The following is a 17,655-nucleotide window of genomic DNA, read 5'->3' as shown; positions in this document are numbered from 1 at the left end:
CCTTCGAATATTTTTTACAAATCTTAGGAAGGTTTTTCGTGTCTTCCAGGAAAGATTTTGCATTTCTAATTCCGTTCTGCCAACTCTTCTTCATCCTGGCTCTCGCTGATTCTTTGTTCCCAGTGTTTGAGGAGTTGATGTGGTTGTGTCAGAAATATGAAACAAGTAAATGATGCAGACTTCTATCTCATCCAATCCATAAAAAATGTTCCTTTTATTTTTTCCTGGGCCTGACTTTCCCCCCAAAAAAGGAGCTTGTAGTGCTATTTTTTTTTCTTTTTAGTGGTCCATCACAATAAGTAGTTTTGTGCTGTAAAAGAAAAATGAGGGGAAAAAAAGGAAGGAAAAAGGGGAAGAGAGAGAGCAGCAAAGCTGCCCCTTCCTTACATCGGGGGAACGACAAGACCAGTCATGGCTGAAAAAGAAAAGCGAAAAAAGATGAAATTGTGGCAAAATGTTATGGAACAAAATATATTTGAGCCCTTCGCCCTCCTGTGAGGAGTCAGGGATCACAGGAAGGGCCTGATGTGAGGTTAAATTGGAGTTTTGGTGTGAGGTTAAACTGGAGTTTTGGTGTGAGGTTAAATTGGAGTTTTCTATAAATCCTTTGCTGCTGTACTGAAAACTGTGAGGACTGACCGTGACACGGGCAATGAGCAAAGGGCTAATCCAGGGGCAAAAGGAATAAGTTTTTTTCCTATGAGGGACTGGGATGGAATTCCCAGAGGAGCTGTGGCTGCCCCTGGATCCCTGGAAGTGTCCAAGGCCAGGTTGGGATAACCTGGGACAGTGGGAGGTGTCCCCATGGCAGGGGTGACACTGGGTGGGATTCCAGGCCCCTTCCCAAACCACTCCGTGGTTTTCTGGTTCTATGAAAAGCCCACCGGGGTTATTAAATGGATAAAAACGAGAAGGGATTCATTCAATCCATGTGCACTCGCAGAAAAACCTTCCCACTTGTGAGTGCTTATCCCTGGAGAGAAGTCCTCGGAGATGGACATTGCTCAGAACTGCCCCTAAATCCAGACTCCTCAAGCTGATGGCTCAAAACCATCCCCAAAACCCAAAACTGAGCAGGGTCTGTGCTCCCTCCCCACCCTGCTCATGTGCTTGGAAGGGCTGGGGTTGAGGAAAGGCGTGGAAGCAAAGGGAATTTACAATCCCCCCCTTTGCCACTGACCACCCTGAGCCAGGGAATTCCAAACCCTGAACCAGTGGCCAAAGCCCAGGGCTGGTTTTGCCAGTCTGGCTCCAGTGGGAACTCCCTCACTTTGTTCCCCCCACGTGTCTGAGTGAGCGCAGCCCTCCCTGGCACCCTCCCAGAACTCTGGGCTGATGTAAATCATTTATTAGTCACTCTCCTGCCTTTAATTGCAGCTCTACTCCACAGCAAGGTCTGGAGCTGGTGCTGCTCCCCAAGGTTTTGAGGGGTGAGCTGAGTTTAGCTGTATTTATGTAACAAATGAGTGAGTCACGTTTTCAAAGGAGCCTGGGTGCACTGCAAGGTCCTGATCCTGCAGAGATTTATGTTCCCTGAAATTTGGGGGATTATTGGTGTGTTTAAAGCCCCGTCCTCCTGAGAGTTCATCTCAGCCTTTCCTTGAGAGGGTTTAAAAAGGTGTTTTGGGGTAAGTTCCTGAGCTGACACAAGGCTGTTACTGGGTTTTTGAACACCTGTGGGCATGGTCTGTTATTCCATACAATAGGAAAATGAATATTTTCATGTTTTCTCACTGACTGGGGCCAAAGTCCCTGCCAATTTTAGCAGATAGCTGAAAGAGAAAGTGAAACCCAACAGCCCGAAGTCAAACTGATACTTCTTGTAATTGCTTTGGAATTTGCTGTTGTTCCTCATATTTTCAACCCTAAATAAAGCAGGTAAACACTTTCATGCCTGGTTTTGGGTATAACGTGTGAGTGCAATAGAAGAGAGTCACTCCATAATGGCATAAATGGGTTTTTTGTGATGCTATTTTTAATTTACAGTATTTCCACTTTTTGTTTTGTTTTGTTTTTAAATCAAGGAAAACTTCTAGCAAAGCAAAGTTTAAATATGAGTTTCCATCATCTCTCTTCAAAAATATTTAGAGAAAACTTGCAAATACATCATTTTGGGAAGCTTCTTAATTTGAAATGAAAGTACATTTTTTACTGTAGGATTAGAGATATTAATGATAAAATAATAAATGCATTGGAATGGAACAGGTTTCCAGAGGAGCTGTGGCTGTCCCTGGGTCCCTGGAAGTGCCCAAGGCCAGGCTGGAAGGAGCTTGGAGCAATCTGGGATAGTGGGAAATGTCCCTGCTCATGGCAGGGGTGGGAATGGATGAGTTTTAAATGTCCCTCCCAACCCAAACCCTGGGATTTTGTCATTCCACAGCAAGCTCCATAACACAGAGAACACAAGCAAAGCCCAATCCCTGTCACTGGCATTTCATCCTCAGCTCCTCCTGCAACAAAGAACGAGCTGGTGAAGGAATATTGGCTGGAATCCTCACCTGGTTCCCCCAGCTCATCTCCAGGCTTTTTTCTCTTCTCACACACCCTGCTCTGCCCATTTCCACCCCACCTCCACTCCCCGTTGGGGCTGCACTGTCAAAAGCCTATTCCCAGCCTGGATCGCTTTTTATTGAATGTTTGGGAGGTTTGGATTAAGGTCTTACACTGCTAGCAAAGCTGTAATTATTTTTGCCTGTATTACTATATATTGAATCGATGTAAGTTTTCAATAAAGGTGGTTCAATGCAGGACACTCCCTGATGAGTTGGGAAAATAGCAACCACCAGTCATTATCCCAGAGGGTCTTTTTTTTTTTTTTTCTTTTTCCTTTTTATTTTTTTTTCTTTTCTCTTGGAGGGAAATGGAAAAAGAATTAGAGATGAGCCTTATTGTATTAACCTTGACAGCTTGCAATTATCAACTGAAACACTTGATTAAAATTGTCACAAGGTTGGGGAATTTTTTTATAAATAAATAATCAAAAGATGGGTAGCACCCAGATGATCTGGTGACGGGCACCTTTAATGGGTGTAATTAATAATGATCATCAGCCTGGTGAGTACGAGTGGCCTTTGGAAAACTGTCTCGGAGTGGAAAAGGACTCGCTGTGATTCAGATGTGAGAACTGGGGAGGGGATTTTAGTGCTGAACTCTGGAATCATGGAATGGTTTGGGCAGGGAGGGAATTTAAATCCCACCCAGTGCCACCCCTGCCATGGGCAGGGACACCTCCCACTGTCCCCAGGGTGCTCCAGCCTGGCCTTGGGCACTGCCAGGGCTCCAGGGGCAGCCACAGCTCCTCTGGGAATTCCATCCCAACCTCTCCTCACCCTCACAGAGAGCAAATCCTCCTAAAATATATCTTTGGAAAAAAAAAATAAAACCTCCCTGTAAACTGATGGAATAATGGGAATGCAAATTTGAGGATGAAGATTACACAGTTGCTCCTGGTTTTAATCCAGGTTTAAATGCTGCTGTGGTATATGAAAGCTTTAATCTAGATTTTCATTGCTGCATGTAAGGAGAGTGGCAGGCTCTGAGGGGCTGGTAAACAGTAATAATAATAATAATAGTAATAATAATAGTAATAGGAAGAAGAAGAAGATGATGATGAAGAGGAGGAAAAAGATTATTATTATCATCCTCTAACTGTAGATATATGACTCTATCATATTAAAAAAATATATAAATTTGCTATTTTTATTATTATTATTGCTAATTGAGGAGATGTTTTCCATGTGTTATGGGTGTGGAATTTTAGAGTCCATGGGCTTTGGAAAGGAGTCTGCACATATTCAACTGCTTGCCCTCTGCTTTTGCTATTCTCTCTCCAGCACCATTTTCGGTGCCTAAATCTGAGAAATAAGTCAATAAATCCTGAATTCCATGCCCAGCCCTCCTGCTCCTGGTCTCCAGCCCTGGGGGTGGTGTGGCAGAGGGAATTATCCATCTCCCACTGCCTCAGTCCAGGCAAGAAGCCTCTTTGGGAACCTCCCGTTGACTTTTTGGCCACATCTGTCTGTCAGCACTGTGGGAACGTTAATTTGGATATCAGGCTGCGTGTACCTGGATCCTTTCCAAAGCATGTGCTCCCCAGCTTGCATCAATTTAAATATTTCAGATGGAATTTGCATCCATGGCTGAAAAGAGTTCAACAGTTACCAAGACCTGGCGTAACAAACCTTGTTTCTTCTTGTTGTGTCACTGCCCAGCCCTGCTTTTCTGGGTAATTAAATTTAACAGTTGTAGAATATGAATATCCTGATGTTTGTGTTGATGTACAGGTAGAAATCCCACAAAGAAAGGGATAAGTTCTAATTTATTAGAATTTAAAAGTGGGTGATAAATTCCGTATTCATTTATCTCTGATTTTGCTAATTCAGCCATTATTCACAATTTTAACCTCATAAATTAATCCTGTCCAGTTCAGGACTGGACTTTGGTCAGTAAAAATGGATGGATGTCAGGTTTTAGCTGTGAGATTTCGTTATATTTAATTTTAAAGCTCTGTTTTTAGAATCTCCCATTGATTACTGATTTATAGACTGGATAAAATCCATTGTAAACACCAAATGGCATAGATGGCACCAACTGGTCTCAGGCACTTTATTTCTTTATAGAGTTGAAAAAGAGATAAACTCTTTCTAAGCAGAGCCCTCAGTGTTACCTTAAGGAAAATTATTAATTTAAATACTTCAGTAGTTTTTTAATCTGTCCTTTTTTCTGTATCCCAGCAGCAGCCTGAGTGGTTTTCTCTCTGATTTGTGTTTAGCACCACCTCAGGTAACTTTTTAACTTTTAAGCTTAATATTTAGGCCTTCTCTACATAATAATTAGACAAATTTAACTTTAAAGCAGACTTAAATCTGTGCATTCACATGGTGAGATCAATGGATCTACCCGTTCATGGGAAGAAAAGGATCTTAGGAAAATGTGGTTTTTTCTTATAATCGGGGCAGGGCAAGAAGCTGTTTCAGAATTCTCTGAGCTAGCTGTTAAAAACGTTCCTGTTTCTGTTCAGCACAATTAGAATTTCCTTATTGCATAAAATAATCACACTTTTCTGCGAGTCCCCGTGGCCCAGCTGAGGTTTATATCACACCCAGCCCGACAGGTGCTGTTTGTGGGGCTCGTTTGGAATTTCCACTGCCTCTTGGCATGGCTCAATCCCCAGAGCTGCGTTTCCTGGGCTATCTCTAGTGAAGTCTGAAGGAGCCAGATGACTTCCCAAGCCCTATAAAGGCATTTTTTTATGGAGACTTGGAGCATATTTATGTGCTGCAACCTCCCCCCTCCAGCCTGTTAAAAGCAAGAATTCGGTGCAGGTTTCCATTCTTATCTCACTGCTCACATTTGTTTCACAGATCACCTTTAAAAGGGCTGTAAATGGGCTGTGGGGCTCAATTCCCGGGCTGAGCCTAAACCTTGCAGCAGGTTTGTATTCTGGACAAAGCTGGGGATCAACTCTGCTCTGCTTCACAAGTCCCCCAAGCCCGAGAAGTCATTCCCCACAAAAGAGCTGGTATTCCTCTATATTCCAGGGAAAGGGGGTTGGAACTGGATCTTGAAGTTCTTTTTCCAGCCCGAACCGTTCTGGGGTTGAAATGCACTGGGTCAGAAGTTTCCTTTAGAAATCAGTGCCTGGCCTTGCTCTAAAGCCAAAAGCTTGGATTAATCCTTTAATCCATCTGGATTGTCCCTCCTCAGCCCTGGCCTTGCCCTGTGATGGCACTCAAGATGATTTTAGGTTCTTTCCCAACCCAAACCATTCTGGGGTTGAAATGCACTGGGTCAGAACCTTCCCACAGAAATCTTGCCTGCTTTAAAGCCTAAAGCTTGGATTAGTTCTTTAATCCAGCTGGGCTGGATTTTCATTTCTGAGCCCTGTCCCAGCTCTGTGATGGCTCAAGATGCTTTAAGGTTCTTTCCCAGCCCAAACCATTCTGGGGTTGTGATTCACTGGGTCAGAACCTTCCTGTGGAAATCAGTGTCCAGCCCTTGCTTTAAAACCAAAAACCTGGATTAATTCTTTAACCCATCTGGGCTGGATTTTTCCTCCTGAGCCCTGTGATGGCACTCAGGGCGATGATTGCTGGCACTCAATGCCTTTACCCTGCAGTTTTAATGTGAATTAACAGGAGCGCTGTTGCAGTGCACCCCAAACACCCCAGCAGGTGTTTCCATATTAGGAAAGAGTTTGAGCTTCACCCCTGAATTTATAAAATAGAAGAACCAGAAATTTCCATGCTCCTCACACTGAAATTAGCCCAGGGCCAGGACAAAGGCACTTCTTGGACCTTTTGGCTGCTCCTCAAGGAATGGAGCTATTTTCTATTTGCAGCAAGCTAAAAAACCCCTCCTTGATAGTTGAATATTTAAGAGAGAGCACAGAGATTCTTGGGGCTTTTTGGGGTGTCTTAGCAGGTGTAAGGGACCTCCCTGCACCGTGCATAGCTTTTTACTCTTTTGTTATATATAGTTTGTTATTTTCTCCTTTAATTAAAACCATTTTTTTTTTTTTTTGGCTTTTTCAAAACCCCTCCATCAGCCATCTCACGAATTATTTTGAAGCCATTTCTCGGAGGTTGCTGGTCAACCCTCAGAGCTTGATACACCTTGGTGGGGCTGAGAACACTCTGGCCTCACTCAGAAGAGTATCAGAGCACATTTCCTCACCTCTGAAGCCATTCCCGTTGCCGCTGGAGCAGGCGGGAGAGGGGGAGCCTTGGGGTCTGATGACAGGAGCAAAGGCACTCTTCTGTTTGACTGCAGGGAACACCGAGGAGGAGAACGGGAGGATGGAAGAAGTGCTGGAGGAGCCGACTGTCGGACTTGAGGACATCACTGCCAAAAGAGAGGGAAAAAAAAAAAAAAAGGGATTTCTCATCAGGAATTTGGTAAAACCATTGTCTGATTCCTCAATTCCTTGTCTGATTCCTTGTCAGATCAAGAATCCAAAGTTTCACCCCTCAAAGGAGGTCTTGTTCTCTCAGTGAGTATAATTAGAGTAAGTCTGGGGTGGACAGGGAGTTGAACTGAATCATTCAGAAAAGACGACGCTTAATTCTTTCAAAATTAAGGGCGAGGGTGCCAGAAAATTGAGAGTCATCAAGGGAAAAAGAGAGTCAATAGGAACAGGTCTGTCCACTCAGTGTCCTTGGGCAAATCCCGTGTCTCCTCCAGTTTTTAAAAAATTAAATTTCCTTGGTTTCAAGCTGCTGCTTAGATTTTACTCTAAATTGGCAACTTTTTAAAGAAGTGCCTTGCAAGAAAAAAAAACCTCTTTCTGTGTCCAATAATTTGTCCGGGAACTGTTTGCTGAGCTTCCAGAACAATATCAGCCATTCCTCAGCAAAAGGAGGAGCAAATAACAATATTTCATGTGAATTCCCAGGTCTCTTGGAAGTATTAGTTTGAAATCACAATAACCCAATGCTGGAGATCTGATCCTTCCCTAATGGAAAGCTCCAGAAGAGGGGATAATAATAATAATAATAATAATAATAATAATAATAATAATAGAAGAAAAAGAATTTTAATTTAAATTTTGAATTTTAATTTAAATGTTTAATTCTTCATCCTGTTTTTCTATATAACATATATTTAATTATTTACTTACACCGTAGCTGGTGGTGTATACTTTTTTTTGTTGTTCACACATTCCCTAGCCAGAAGGAAATCAAAATATGGAAGAAAAAGTGGCTGCTCATGGCAAAACGAGCAGAAATTGAGAGCTTAATTCCATTTTGTGTTATATTTCTGGTTATGAAGTTAATATGGTTTCACAGGAAATTAATCCTCAATTCAGCTCTTATTATTGATAATGCCTTCAAACTCATAAAAATTATTTCAGAGTGGTTTTGGGACAGGATTTACAAAGTTCCTGTGCTAAAAGCAGTGGCCACTCCCTTAATAAAGCTGCAAATTGCACCTCATTTCCCACGGTGGCTTTGCCACTCAGAAATCTGCATAAAGTATAAAAAAAATGGAGGAAAATAAAGAAGTAAGGTCCAACACTTATATAAAAAATGGGAGCCTTTTCTGGCTTGTACCCCAACACACCCAACAGAACCTTTGGCAAAACCTGCATTAAACCTGTTTTTGGTGGTTTCTGAGGCAGGAGGATTGAAAATTGCACCCCATTTTCCACTGTGGCTTTGCCACTCAGGAATTTGCATAAAGGACTTTAAAAAAAAAATGAAGGAAAATAAAGAAGAAGGTCCAACATTCAAAAAAAAAAAAAATGGGAGCTTTTTCTGGCTTGTACCCCAACACACCCAACAGAACCTTTGGCAAAACCCGCACTAAATGTGATTTTGGTGGTTTCTGAGGAGGAGGGAGGAAGGACAGGATAGAAGTGAGGATGAGGGGGGCAGGACAGGGTGGGAATGAGGATGAGGGAGGTGGGATGGGTTTGGAATGAGGCAGGACAGAGTGGGAATGAGGATGAGGGGTTCAGGACAGGGTGGAAATGAGGCAGGAAGAGGTAGGACAGGATGGAAATGGCAATGAGGGAAGCTGGATGGGGCGGAAATGAGACGGGGGGAGGTAGGACAGGGTGGAAAGGAGGCAGGAGGAAGCAAGACGGGAGAAATGAGGATTAGGGAGGCAGGATGGGTTGGGAATGAGGTAGGACAGGTGGGAACAAGGATGAGGGAGGCAGGACGGGGTGGAAATGAAGATGAGGGGTCCAGGACAGGGTGGAAACAAGGCAGGAGGAAGCAGGACAGGGCAGAAATGAGGATGAGGGAGGCAGGAGGGGTTGGGAATGAGGGTGAGCCCGTACATCCGTAGGGAGATCCTGTTGGAGAGCCGTTGATGAAGCCGGGGGAGCCGGGCACACCCAGGTTGGACATGGGCACGTTGCTGTAGCCGTTCATGCTGTTGCTGGAGGTGCTGTAGTTGGACTGCTGCGGGGTGGAGCTGGATGAATACCCCCGGGGGGAGATGCTGCTGGTGTTACGGATGTAACCTGGAAATGAAACACGTTTCAGAACGCCTAAACGGCTTAAAACTTCCTCCTGCGCATCCCCCACTTAAGTAAATGTCATCGAAATCCAGATTATTTTAAACATTTAGGCAAGACTAATGAATTTCTTGTTTTTCCTTGCAGTTTAAGCTCCGAAACAACTTTTTGAAGTGAGACAATGTAAATTTTGCCAATAAAATTTGACTTATTAACATTATAAATTCATTCCAAGACATCGCTGGGTACGTGAAGCGGTTGGAAAACCAATCCAGGAAAAAAAAATTGGGAATGTGACTGTGTTGGAGTTCTCAGTGAGGCCTGGGGAAGGCTGAGCTGGAACAGAGACTGGACAGAGCTAAGAGAATAAAGTAGATATTTTTTAAAAAGCCTTTAAGGACACACCTTGGGCAGGACAAGGACCTGGACAGGGCTACACCCAAGATGAACCCAAAATGGGCACAAAATGGACCCAAAATAGTCACAAAATGGGCACAAAATGGACAAACAGTCACGAGGTCTCACACTTTTGTAAGTTTTGGTCCATTTGCACCTTGGGGTTGAATTGTCCCATTCCAGCTCCAGGCTGTGAGGTCCCATGCTTCTTGTCCCTCCCTCCAGCCCACCCTTGTTTGTGCTTTGGGGCTGAAAGTTGTCCTTGGTGTGCAGCAGGAGAAGGGTTTGTTTTGTGTCCCTGCTGTGTGCAGAGCTGAGTGACACTGACTGTGAGCTCAGAGCTCACCCCTGGGCACCACAGAACCTGAAATACATGGAATTAAAACTTGAGGCATCACTGGAGCTCGAGGAGTTGCTGTGAAAACATTTTGCTGCCCCAGCCTCCTGAGCCTGCCTGGTGCTGGAGGGCTCAGGGTCACTCCTGTCCTTCCCAGGGGTTGGTTTGGCTCCTTCCCTCTCTCCCTGAGGACATCCTTGGTTTCCAACAGGAAAAGGATTCATTTTGTCTCCCTATTTTGTGAGTAGAGCTGACCAACGCTTAACGCGAGGCTCAGAACTGCACCCTTGGGGCAGCGCAAAACCTGAAATACATTAAATTAAAACTTCAGCTCCCCTCAGAGCGCGGAGAAGGCGCTGGGGCTCACCCTGGTTGTTTCCCTGCGCCGACTCGGAGATGCTGACGCCCAGCTGGCTGCCGTAGGAGTTGATGCCCATCATGGAGCTGTGGGCCGGGGAGCTGGACAGCGCCGGCAGCTGCGCGGGGTTGCGGGGCACGCTGTAGAGCGCCTCGGCGATGTCTGCCGCCCGCTTCAGGATCAGCTCCTGAAAACAGCCAGGACAGCTCAGCCACGGGGATGGGGCGATGGGGACACACAGCAGGGACTGGGGGTGCACCATCTCACCACTGGGGTCTGGGGGTTTGGGGGTTTGAGGGTCTGGGGCTGCACCGGAGAACACCCCGGGGTTTGGGGGTCTGGGGGTTTGGGGGTCTGGGGGTTTGGGGCTACACCAGAGAACATCCCCGAGGTTTGGGGGTTTGGGGCTACACTGGATAACATCCCCGGGGTTTGGGGATCTGGGGGTTTGGGGGTCTGGGGGTTTGGGGCTACACCAGAGAACATCCCCGGGGTTTGGGGGTCAGGGGGTTTGGGGCTGTGCCAGGGAACCCCTCCAGGGTCTGGGCGTCTGGGGATCTGGGGCTGTACTGGAGAACACCCCGGGGTTTGGGAATCTGGGGGTTTGGGGGTCTGGGGCTGCAACGGAGAACATCCCCGGGGTTTGGGGGTCTGGGGCTGCACCATCCCACCCCCGGGGTCTGGGGGTTTGGGAGTCTGGGGGTTTGGATCTGCACCAGGGAACACTCCCGGGGTCTGGGGGTCTGAGGGTTTGGGGCTGCACTGGAGAACACCCCCGGAATCTGGGGGTCTGGGGGTTTGGGGGTCTGGGGCTGCACCGAGGATCCCCCTCGGGGTCTGGGGGTCTGGGGCTGCACCAGGGAACCCTCCCGGGGTTTGGGGATCTGGGGGTTTGGGGGTTTGGGGGTCTGGGGCTGTGCCAGGGAACCCCCCCGGGGTTTTGGGGTCTGGGGGTCTGGAGGTTTGGGGGTCTGGGGCTGCACCGTCTCGCCCCCCCAGCCTGACCTGGTTGTTGTGGGGGGTCCCGTACAGGGCCTCGACCAGGTCAGCGGCTCTTTTCAGCAGCATTTCCTGGGGGCACAGGGGAAGAGGGGTTTTAGGGGTAAAAAAAGTAGCTCTGGTCAATAAAAGGGAGTAAAATGGATATGTAACAAATAAAGAAAATAAATCAACAACAAAAATTAAATACATAATAAATTAAGAAAATAAATGTACAGAACTCCCAATAAATTAGATGTATAACAAATAAAGAAAATTATCAAAATGATGATAAATAAGTATATAATGAAGAAAATAAACAAAAACTCCCAATAAATTAAAGAGACAATAAATAAAAATGTAAATAAGATATCAATAAAACAAACATATAATAAATAAAAATAAATACAAATTTACAATCAATTAAATACATCTATAATAAATAAAATGTAAATAGATATATGCTGTAAATATAATAAAATAATAAAATAAAATAGAACAAGAGAAAATAAATAAAATAGAATAATAAATTGAATAAGACAGAATGGGCCAGACTAACCTAAAGTAAAATAAAAAAAATTACAATAACTAAACAAGTGGAGTGGAGGGGAGTGGAGTGGAGTGGAGTGGAGTGGAGTGGAGTGGGATAGGATGGGATGGGATGGAATAGAAATAGAAATAGAAATAGAAATAGAAATAGGAATAGAATAGAATAGAATAGAATAGAATAGAATAGAATAGAATAGAATAGAATAGAATAGAATAGAATAGAATAGAATAGAATAGAATAGAATAGAATAGAATAGAATAGAATAGAATAATCCAATCAATAAAACCAGGAGCTAGGATCCTCTCCGGTGACTCCAGTGTTTGTGTGCGGTCACTCTGAAGCCCGGGTGCGTTCCCCAGGTGTTATTTACCAGGTCCCTGAGGAATTCCAGCCCTCCCGGGGGTCAGAGCAGCCCCCAGACCCACGCGTGTCCCGCAGCCCGCGATCGCGGCCGGGCTCCTCCGCGCCCCGGAGCTCTCCAGAGTCCTGAACCTGCTCCGCCTCGGCGGCACCGAGGGCAGGGACAAATCCCGGCTGTGCCCGCTCCCCCCGGGGTGTCAGAGGATCCTTTTGCACAGAAACACGAATGTGTGAAGGATTTCACACATTCCTTTGCGTGGACACAGCGTTTGAGCTCAGGGATCTGCCACCATGGAACTGGGAATGTTCAATTCAGCAGCAAAATTACACAGGGACTGTTCGAACTTTAACACACAAAAATCACTTGTGTGGCTTCTACACAATTCTTGCCAGACTTGCAACTAATCGGTGAATTCAGATCTGATTGGCATTTTAGACATAATCGTGTCTCTTTTATGAATTAGAAGTGAAAGAACACATTTGGTGGGCTGAGCGAAATGCTTAAAATTCTTTTACCTTAGCTAATCTTTCGGGGTCCCCAGGATGTCTTGGGATGACCTTCTGCAGCCTTTGGAAGCCATAATCTATGGTAGGTTCATTTAAAGCTGGAAGGAAAACATCAAACCCCACCACATTTTATGAGGGAATCCAAACACGTATTATTATATGGCAACAAAGGAATCACAACTTTTGCACTTAAAACTGCTCCAGTTTCCATCTGACTTCTCATCCTCTATCAAAGGCTGAATGAATAATTTGAAAGAAGCAGCAGCACTGCCACAAAATACTCCTTTAAGGATGGAGGTTTCACTCTGGACAAAACCATGACAGCAATGAAGCAAATCACGAGATGCGTACACACACCAGAACAGGTCTTCTCCTGCTGGTTACACAGCCAGAAATCAGACAGCCGTGTTTGCTCCTCAAATAAACACGCCCCCAACGTTTTGCAGTCCCAAAGTAGGGCACAGCTCTTCATTAGATACATTCCCTTCCCCAGTCGTGTGTGTTCTGCACACGCCGCCACTTCCCTGTGATGATCTGAATCTCTGGTGGATAAACCAGGATATTTTGACCCAGATCCTCAGTTAGCAATAGCTGGCAGAGCCCTGCTGGCATCGCTGATGATTTCAGCAAACTTCAGACGCTTCCCTGATCTCTGCTAGGCAATGGCAGCAACAATAATCGAATTTCTGATTATTCAAACTCCACTTTTAAATTGCAGCATTCTGTGTGCTCGGGCTCTGCCTGCCTCCAACACCTCAGCAGTGCCACCACAGTCACAGGGATGTTTTCCTTTCAATTCCCTTATTCTTCAGAATGCACCGTTTTAACACAAATGACACATTCATGCTGAGAATTCTGCGGAGAATTTCATGACACATTTAATAAGTAACATATGTAAGTCCTTTAGCACTACCCTCAGTCAGTGCTGGCTTAGACCTTCTTGTACCATTTGTGGTTCTTTCTTTTGGGGGGAAAAAAATCTTTATTTTTAAAATAACCAGCACTGGCACAGCTGAAAACCCCTGATTGCAAGAGATGCTGATGGTTCTTATTGAATCACCCAAAATATCCTGAGCACCTCGCAGGAGAACCATCTCCTGCACCAGGAGATGAACCCATCAGTGAGACAGATTTTTCCACTGATCCAGGCTCCCTGTTTATCCCTGTCCCCTGTTTATCCCTGTCTGCCTTTGGTATAACAACGCGGAGGTAAAAGGTCACATTCCCCACTGAGATACATTTTATATTTACTTTTTATTAAATAATTATGGCATGGCATGAAGTTTAAATATTACAGGAGATAATCGAGTGGGAATTGAGCAGAGAAAACCCAGACCTGAGAATTTAGTCTTCGCTATACTTAGAATGTCTTTGCTCTCCACTGGGAGCCATTCTGGTTTGCTTAAGGAGTTTAATAATACACATTTCAACTGCCACAGGATCTACATCCCGTTTGGGAAGAGGAGTTTTTTGGGGGGTGGGTTATTTTGCCAATAATCCTGAGAATTAGAGGCCAATTCTCTCAAGAGCTTGAACCTCTTTTATGTGCAATTTCTCTTCTTGATCATGAAAAAAAAATTTTGATTTTGATCATATTTCCTTTAGCTTTACATATCTAAAGCTAAAGAAAAGTGAAATATATAGGAATTCAGACATGAAATACACAGGAATTCCAATACATATCAAGTTACTAAAAATAGCTAGTGGGAATATGCAAAATGCTAATTCAGGAAGAAAAAGCTGGCTATTATTCAACAAACATTTTTCCAATGGATTGACGTGGAGAGTTTCATCCTGATAGATCAACAGCAGCAAATCATTTCCCAACAATGCTGAATTGTTCTCAGCGCTCAGCCATCCTGAATCAATGTGGACATTATGTCCTTCAGCACAAAGGTTTTCTGTACAGCCTGCAACAAAATTGCCCGCTACTGGTTTTTACTCATTAATGGAACAAAAATATCCCTGTTGTGAAATCCTGTGAAAAAAAAAAAAAAAAAAAAAAAAAAAAAAAAAAAAAAAAAACCCAAAAAAAACCCCAAAAAAAACAACACACCGAGTAGTTGGAGGAATAAATGGCACCTTCCCAAGTGGAGGCCAAAGATGAAGAATCCACCAGCAAGTTTGAGGAGGTTCTCCACAACCCCACATCCACTGAGGAAAGAGCTGCTGGGTCAGGAGTGATTTATCTGTGTGTGGCACAGAAATGCGCCAGATTTATATCCAAATGTTTTGGGATTCATGGAATCAGAGACCATAAAGGGGCCTGACACCCAATCAGGGTGTTCATTATTTCCTAGAAATCAGATATCTGAAATGAAACCCCTCAGAAAATGGACTGAGGTACAAAATCCCTCAAATCCAGAGTTTTGGGCTCAAGGGGTGTCTTGAACTTCCCAAAACAGTTTAAAAAAACTGGGTGTGGCATGATATAATTTATGCACAAAAAGAGAAGCCACTTAGGGAATAAACTAAATTATCAGTGAGCCTGTAAACCTCTACCTAGCATGATTGTTTTAACAAGGGATTTGCTGGATAAGAGCAGGGAGGGATCTAAACATGTCACCACCTGAATTTATTAATGTGAGCCTCAGGGTCTGGACAGTACTTCCTCTTCAAAACCTGCATTTTCATCTTAACACACTTTATTTTCATCTTAAACCCAGCTATTCTGACTTGCTGGACTAGGAGGGGAAGAGGAATTCTCAGAGCTGAGCAAGTTCTTCCATGAGATTTGGCTGCACCTGCCTGAGCTGCAGCACCCACCCAGCACAGTGCTGACACTGAAAATATTCATGATCCCACCACACATCAAAGCTCATCAAAGGCTGCTGGGGGAGCAGGAGGGTGCAGGGTTTACCCCAATATCACCCCAGGAGATGTGCAAAATGGCCACATCCAGCAGCTCACCTTGGATTTACCCCACAAAGCACAGGGAAAACAGGAGAAGCAGAGTCTGGGTATCTCCAGAAACATCCTCAACCCATAATTCTGAAGCAGAGGAAGAGCAGTTTTTGCAGTGGGCTGCCCAACCTTTGAGGTGTTAGAGAAAAGACACCTGTGGCATCAACATTTGAGTCATGGAAAGGTTCAGGTTGGAAGGGACCTTTAAAATCATCTTGTTCTACCCTGTTGCCATGGGCAGGGACAATTTTCACTGTCCCAGGGTGCTCTGAGCCCTGTCCAACCTGGCCTTGGACACTCCAGGGATGGGGCAGGCACAGCTTCTCTGGGCAGGGCCTCACCTCCCTCACAGGGAGCAATTTCTTTTGTAAATCTCACCTAAATTTCCCCTCTTTCAGTTCCAACCCATCACTCCTTGTCCTGTCACTACAGTTCTTGATGAAGGGCCCCTCTCTGGGTTTCCTGTCAGCCCCCTCAGATCCTGGAATTCTCTTTTCCCTCCTGTCTCTCACAAGCTCAGGCAGTGACAGCAGGAAATGCTTTGTCACCTCAGCTTTTTTTCTGTCCGAGGGAACTCCCTCTTCCAATTTACAGAGCTCTCTACACCCTTGTAAGTGTTGTTTGTCACCAGCAGAAAACAAGAGCTCCAATCTCCTTTACAAGATTTAGCAAAGCAGCACCTTCCCCTCCCCGGATCCTGGCACAGAGGCTCATACAGCACAACCCAGAGCCCAACCTCTCCCACAGATGATTTTATATTGCTTTTCTCTGACAAGGTAACCCCCGGAGGATTTCTGCTCAGCAAGGAAAATTATGTTCCAAATCTCCCTGATATACACATTTCCAGGTTAGCATCTCTGTGACAAAGTAAACGCAGAGCTGTGATCAAAGCTGAGCTGGGAAAGCCTGCAAGATGTGCCCTCAGCTGGCATAAACTGGTGTGTTATTAAAGCCAAGGGAACTATAATGGAACCACTTACAGCAGCAGAGAGTCTGAATTTGTGTCCTATTAAAAGCAGAATATGAGGCTACAGCAAGATTAGCAGCGGAGAACAAATGTCTTTTTTTTTATTCCAGGAGCAGCTGATGAAAGGGGAGCAGCTCAGAACAGGGATGTGTGTGCAACCTGTGTCTTCACCAGGTGAAGGCACACAGGGGGGCCGAATGTTTGGGTGTGGTGGTGGTTTAAAAACAGGCTTTTATCTCTCATTTTAGGTATTTCACCTCTTATTTCAACTGCTGAGGTGTGTTCAGCAGCTGCCATTCCCCTCCAAGCCTGAGCCATTTCTCTGGGTTTTTGCTGTAGTGCCCAGCACATTGTTATTTATCTACAGAATCCTGCTGGGCTTCATCTGACGGGAAGTTTTCCATGTGGGAACCTCATGGGAAAGTCCACACTGACATTTTGGCCATGAGAGGAGGCTGAAGGCCGGGCTGCAGCCCCCTGAGCCAGAGCACTTTGGAGTGGAAATGCTGAGAGCCCCAGAAGTGCAGCAGTGCCAGCACAGCATGCTCTGCAGCAAGGTAAAGACACATCACAGGACACAGGTGAGCTCCCACAATGTAGAGCTAATTTTTTATATTCATCTTTCCAACAGTTTTTCCTTTCCTTCTTCAAACAATCTGTCTCAGAGTCACTCTTTAAAAAAAAAACAAAAAAACAACAAAACCCAAAAAAACCAACCAAACAAAAAAAACCCCCAAAAACCAAAAAATCCCCCCAAAAGCCCCCCAAAAAAGCTCAAACATAATCAGGTTGAACATAAATGTTTGGTTGTATATCCTGTAGGCAGACCCATGTTGTGACAGCAGTTGGGAAAAATATTAATGTGCAGTAAAAATGCCTCGTGAAACCTCCTCCTTACACCTCCCAAATATCACCACTGCCAGAGTGGCCTTGGAAGAGCAAGAGGGTAAATTAATTCGCTAATTAATTAATCAAAGCAGGGGTTGTCAATACCAATCACAGACACAGCTCTGTAGCCCAAACCCTGTTGGAACCCTGGGCACTGAGAATTCCAGATTTCTGTGCTCACAGGCTCTGACCCCCAGCAAACACTGCATTTGAGCTGAGGCCATGGAAAAGACTCCAAAATTGAGAGACAGCCCTGGGATTGTGGGTGTGGGGTTTGGACAGAAGTGTGTGATATCAAAGGGTGCAAAACTTAGAGTTTAAGGGTTAAAATATAGTAATATATATATATATTTATAAGGCAAGATGGAGGTTTTAGGGCAGAGGCTGAGTCCTCCTTTTTCACCTTCTTCCTGTGTCTGGGTGGTGTTTTGTAATTGGGTAGAAA

General features: G+C 44.8%; 1 protein-coding gene and 1 long non-coding RNA gene across 2 annotated transcripts in view; one reads left to right on the top strand and one right to left on the bottom strand.

Moving 5' to 3' along the window:
• Positions 1-212: 212 nt before the first annotated feature.
• The window catches only part of EBF2 (EBF transcription factor 2), a 122,867-nt gene continuing 105,424 nt past the window's right edge, over positions 213-17,655 (bottom strand). Inside the window, exons 11-16 of the mRNA XM_066337356.1 lie at positions 12,461-12,549; positions 11,062-11,127; positions 10,066-10,243; positions 8,786-8,971; positions 6,676-6,843; positions 213-415 (exon numbers count right to left, since the gene is read on the bottom strand). Of these exons, the coding sequence (XP_066193453.1) occupies positions 384-415; positions 6,676-6,843; positions 8,786-8,971; positions 10,066-10,243; positions 11,062-11,127; positions 12,461-12,549 (719 nt within the window). The 3' untranslated portion in view covers positions 213-383. The remainder of the gene's footprint in view (positions 416-6,675; positions 6,844-8,785; positions 8,972-10,065; positions 10,244-11,061; positions 11,128-12,460; positions 12,550-17,655) is intronic.
• Positions 1,798-6,919, top strand: LOC136372654 (uncharacterized). The gene is made up of 2 exons (XR_010745521.1): positions 1,798-1,878; positions 6,772-6,919. It is a non-coding gene; the product is annotated as an uncharacterized lncRNA (long non-coding RNA).

The sequence above is a fragment of the Sylvia atricapilla genome, chromosome 28 (assembly GCF_009819655.1).
Source record: "Sylvia atricapilla isolate bSylAtr1 chromosome 28, bSylAtr1.pri, whole genome shotgun sequence".
Lineage (NCBI taxonomy): Eukaryota > Metazoa > Chordata > Aves > Passeriformes > Sylviidae > Sylvia > Sylvia atricapilla.
Note: the sequence above shows the minus strand (reverse complement) of the source record. Positions and strands in the feature narration are given on the sequence as shown.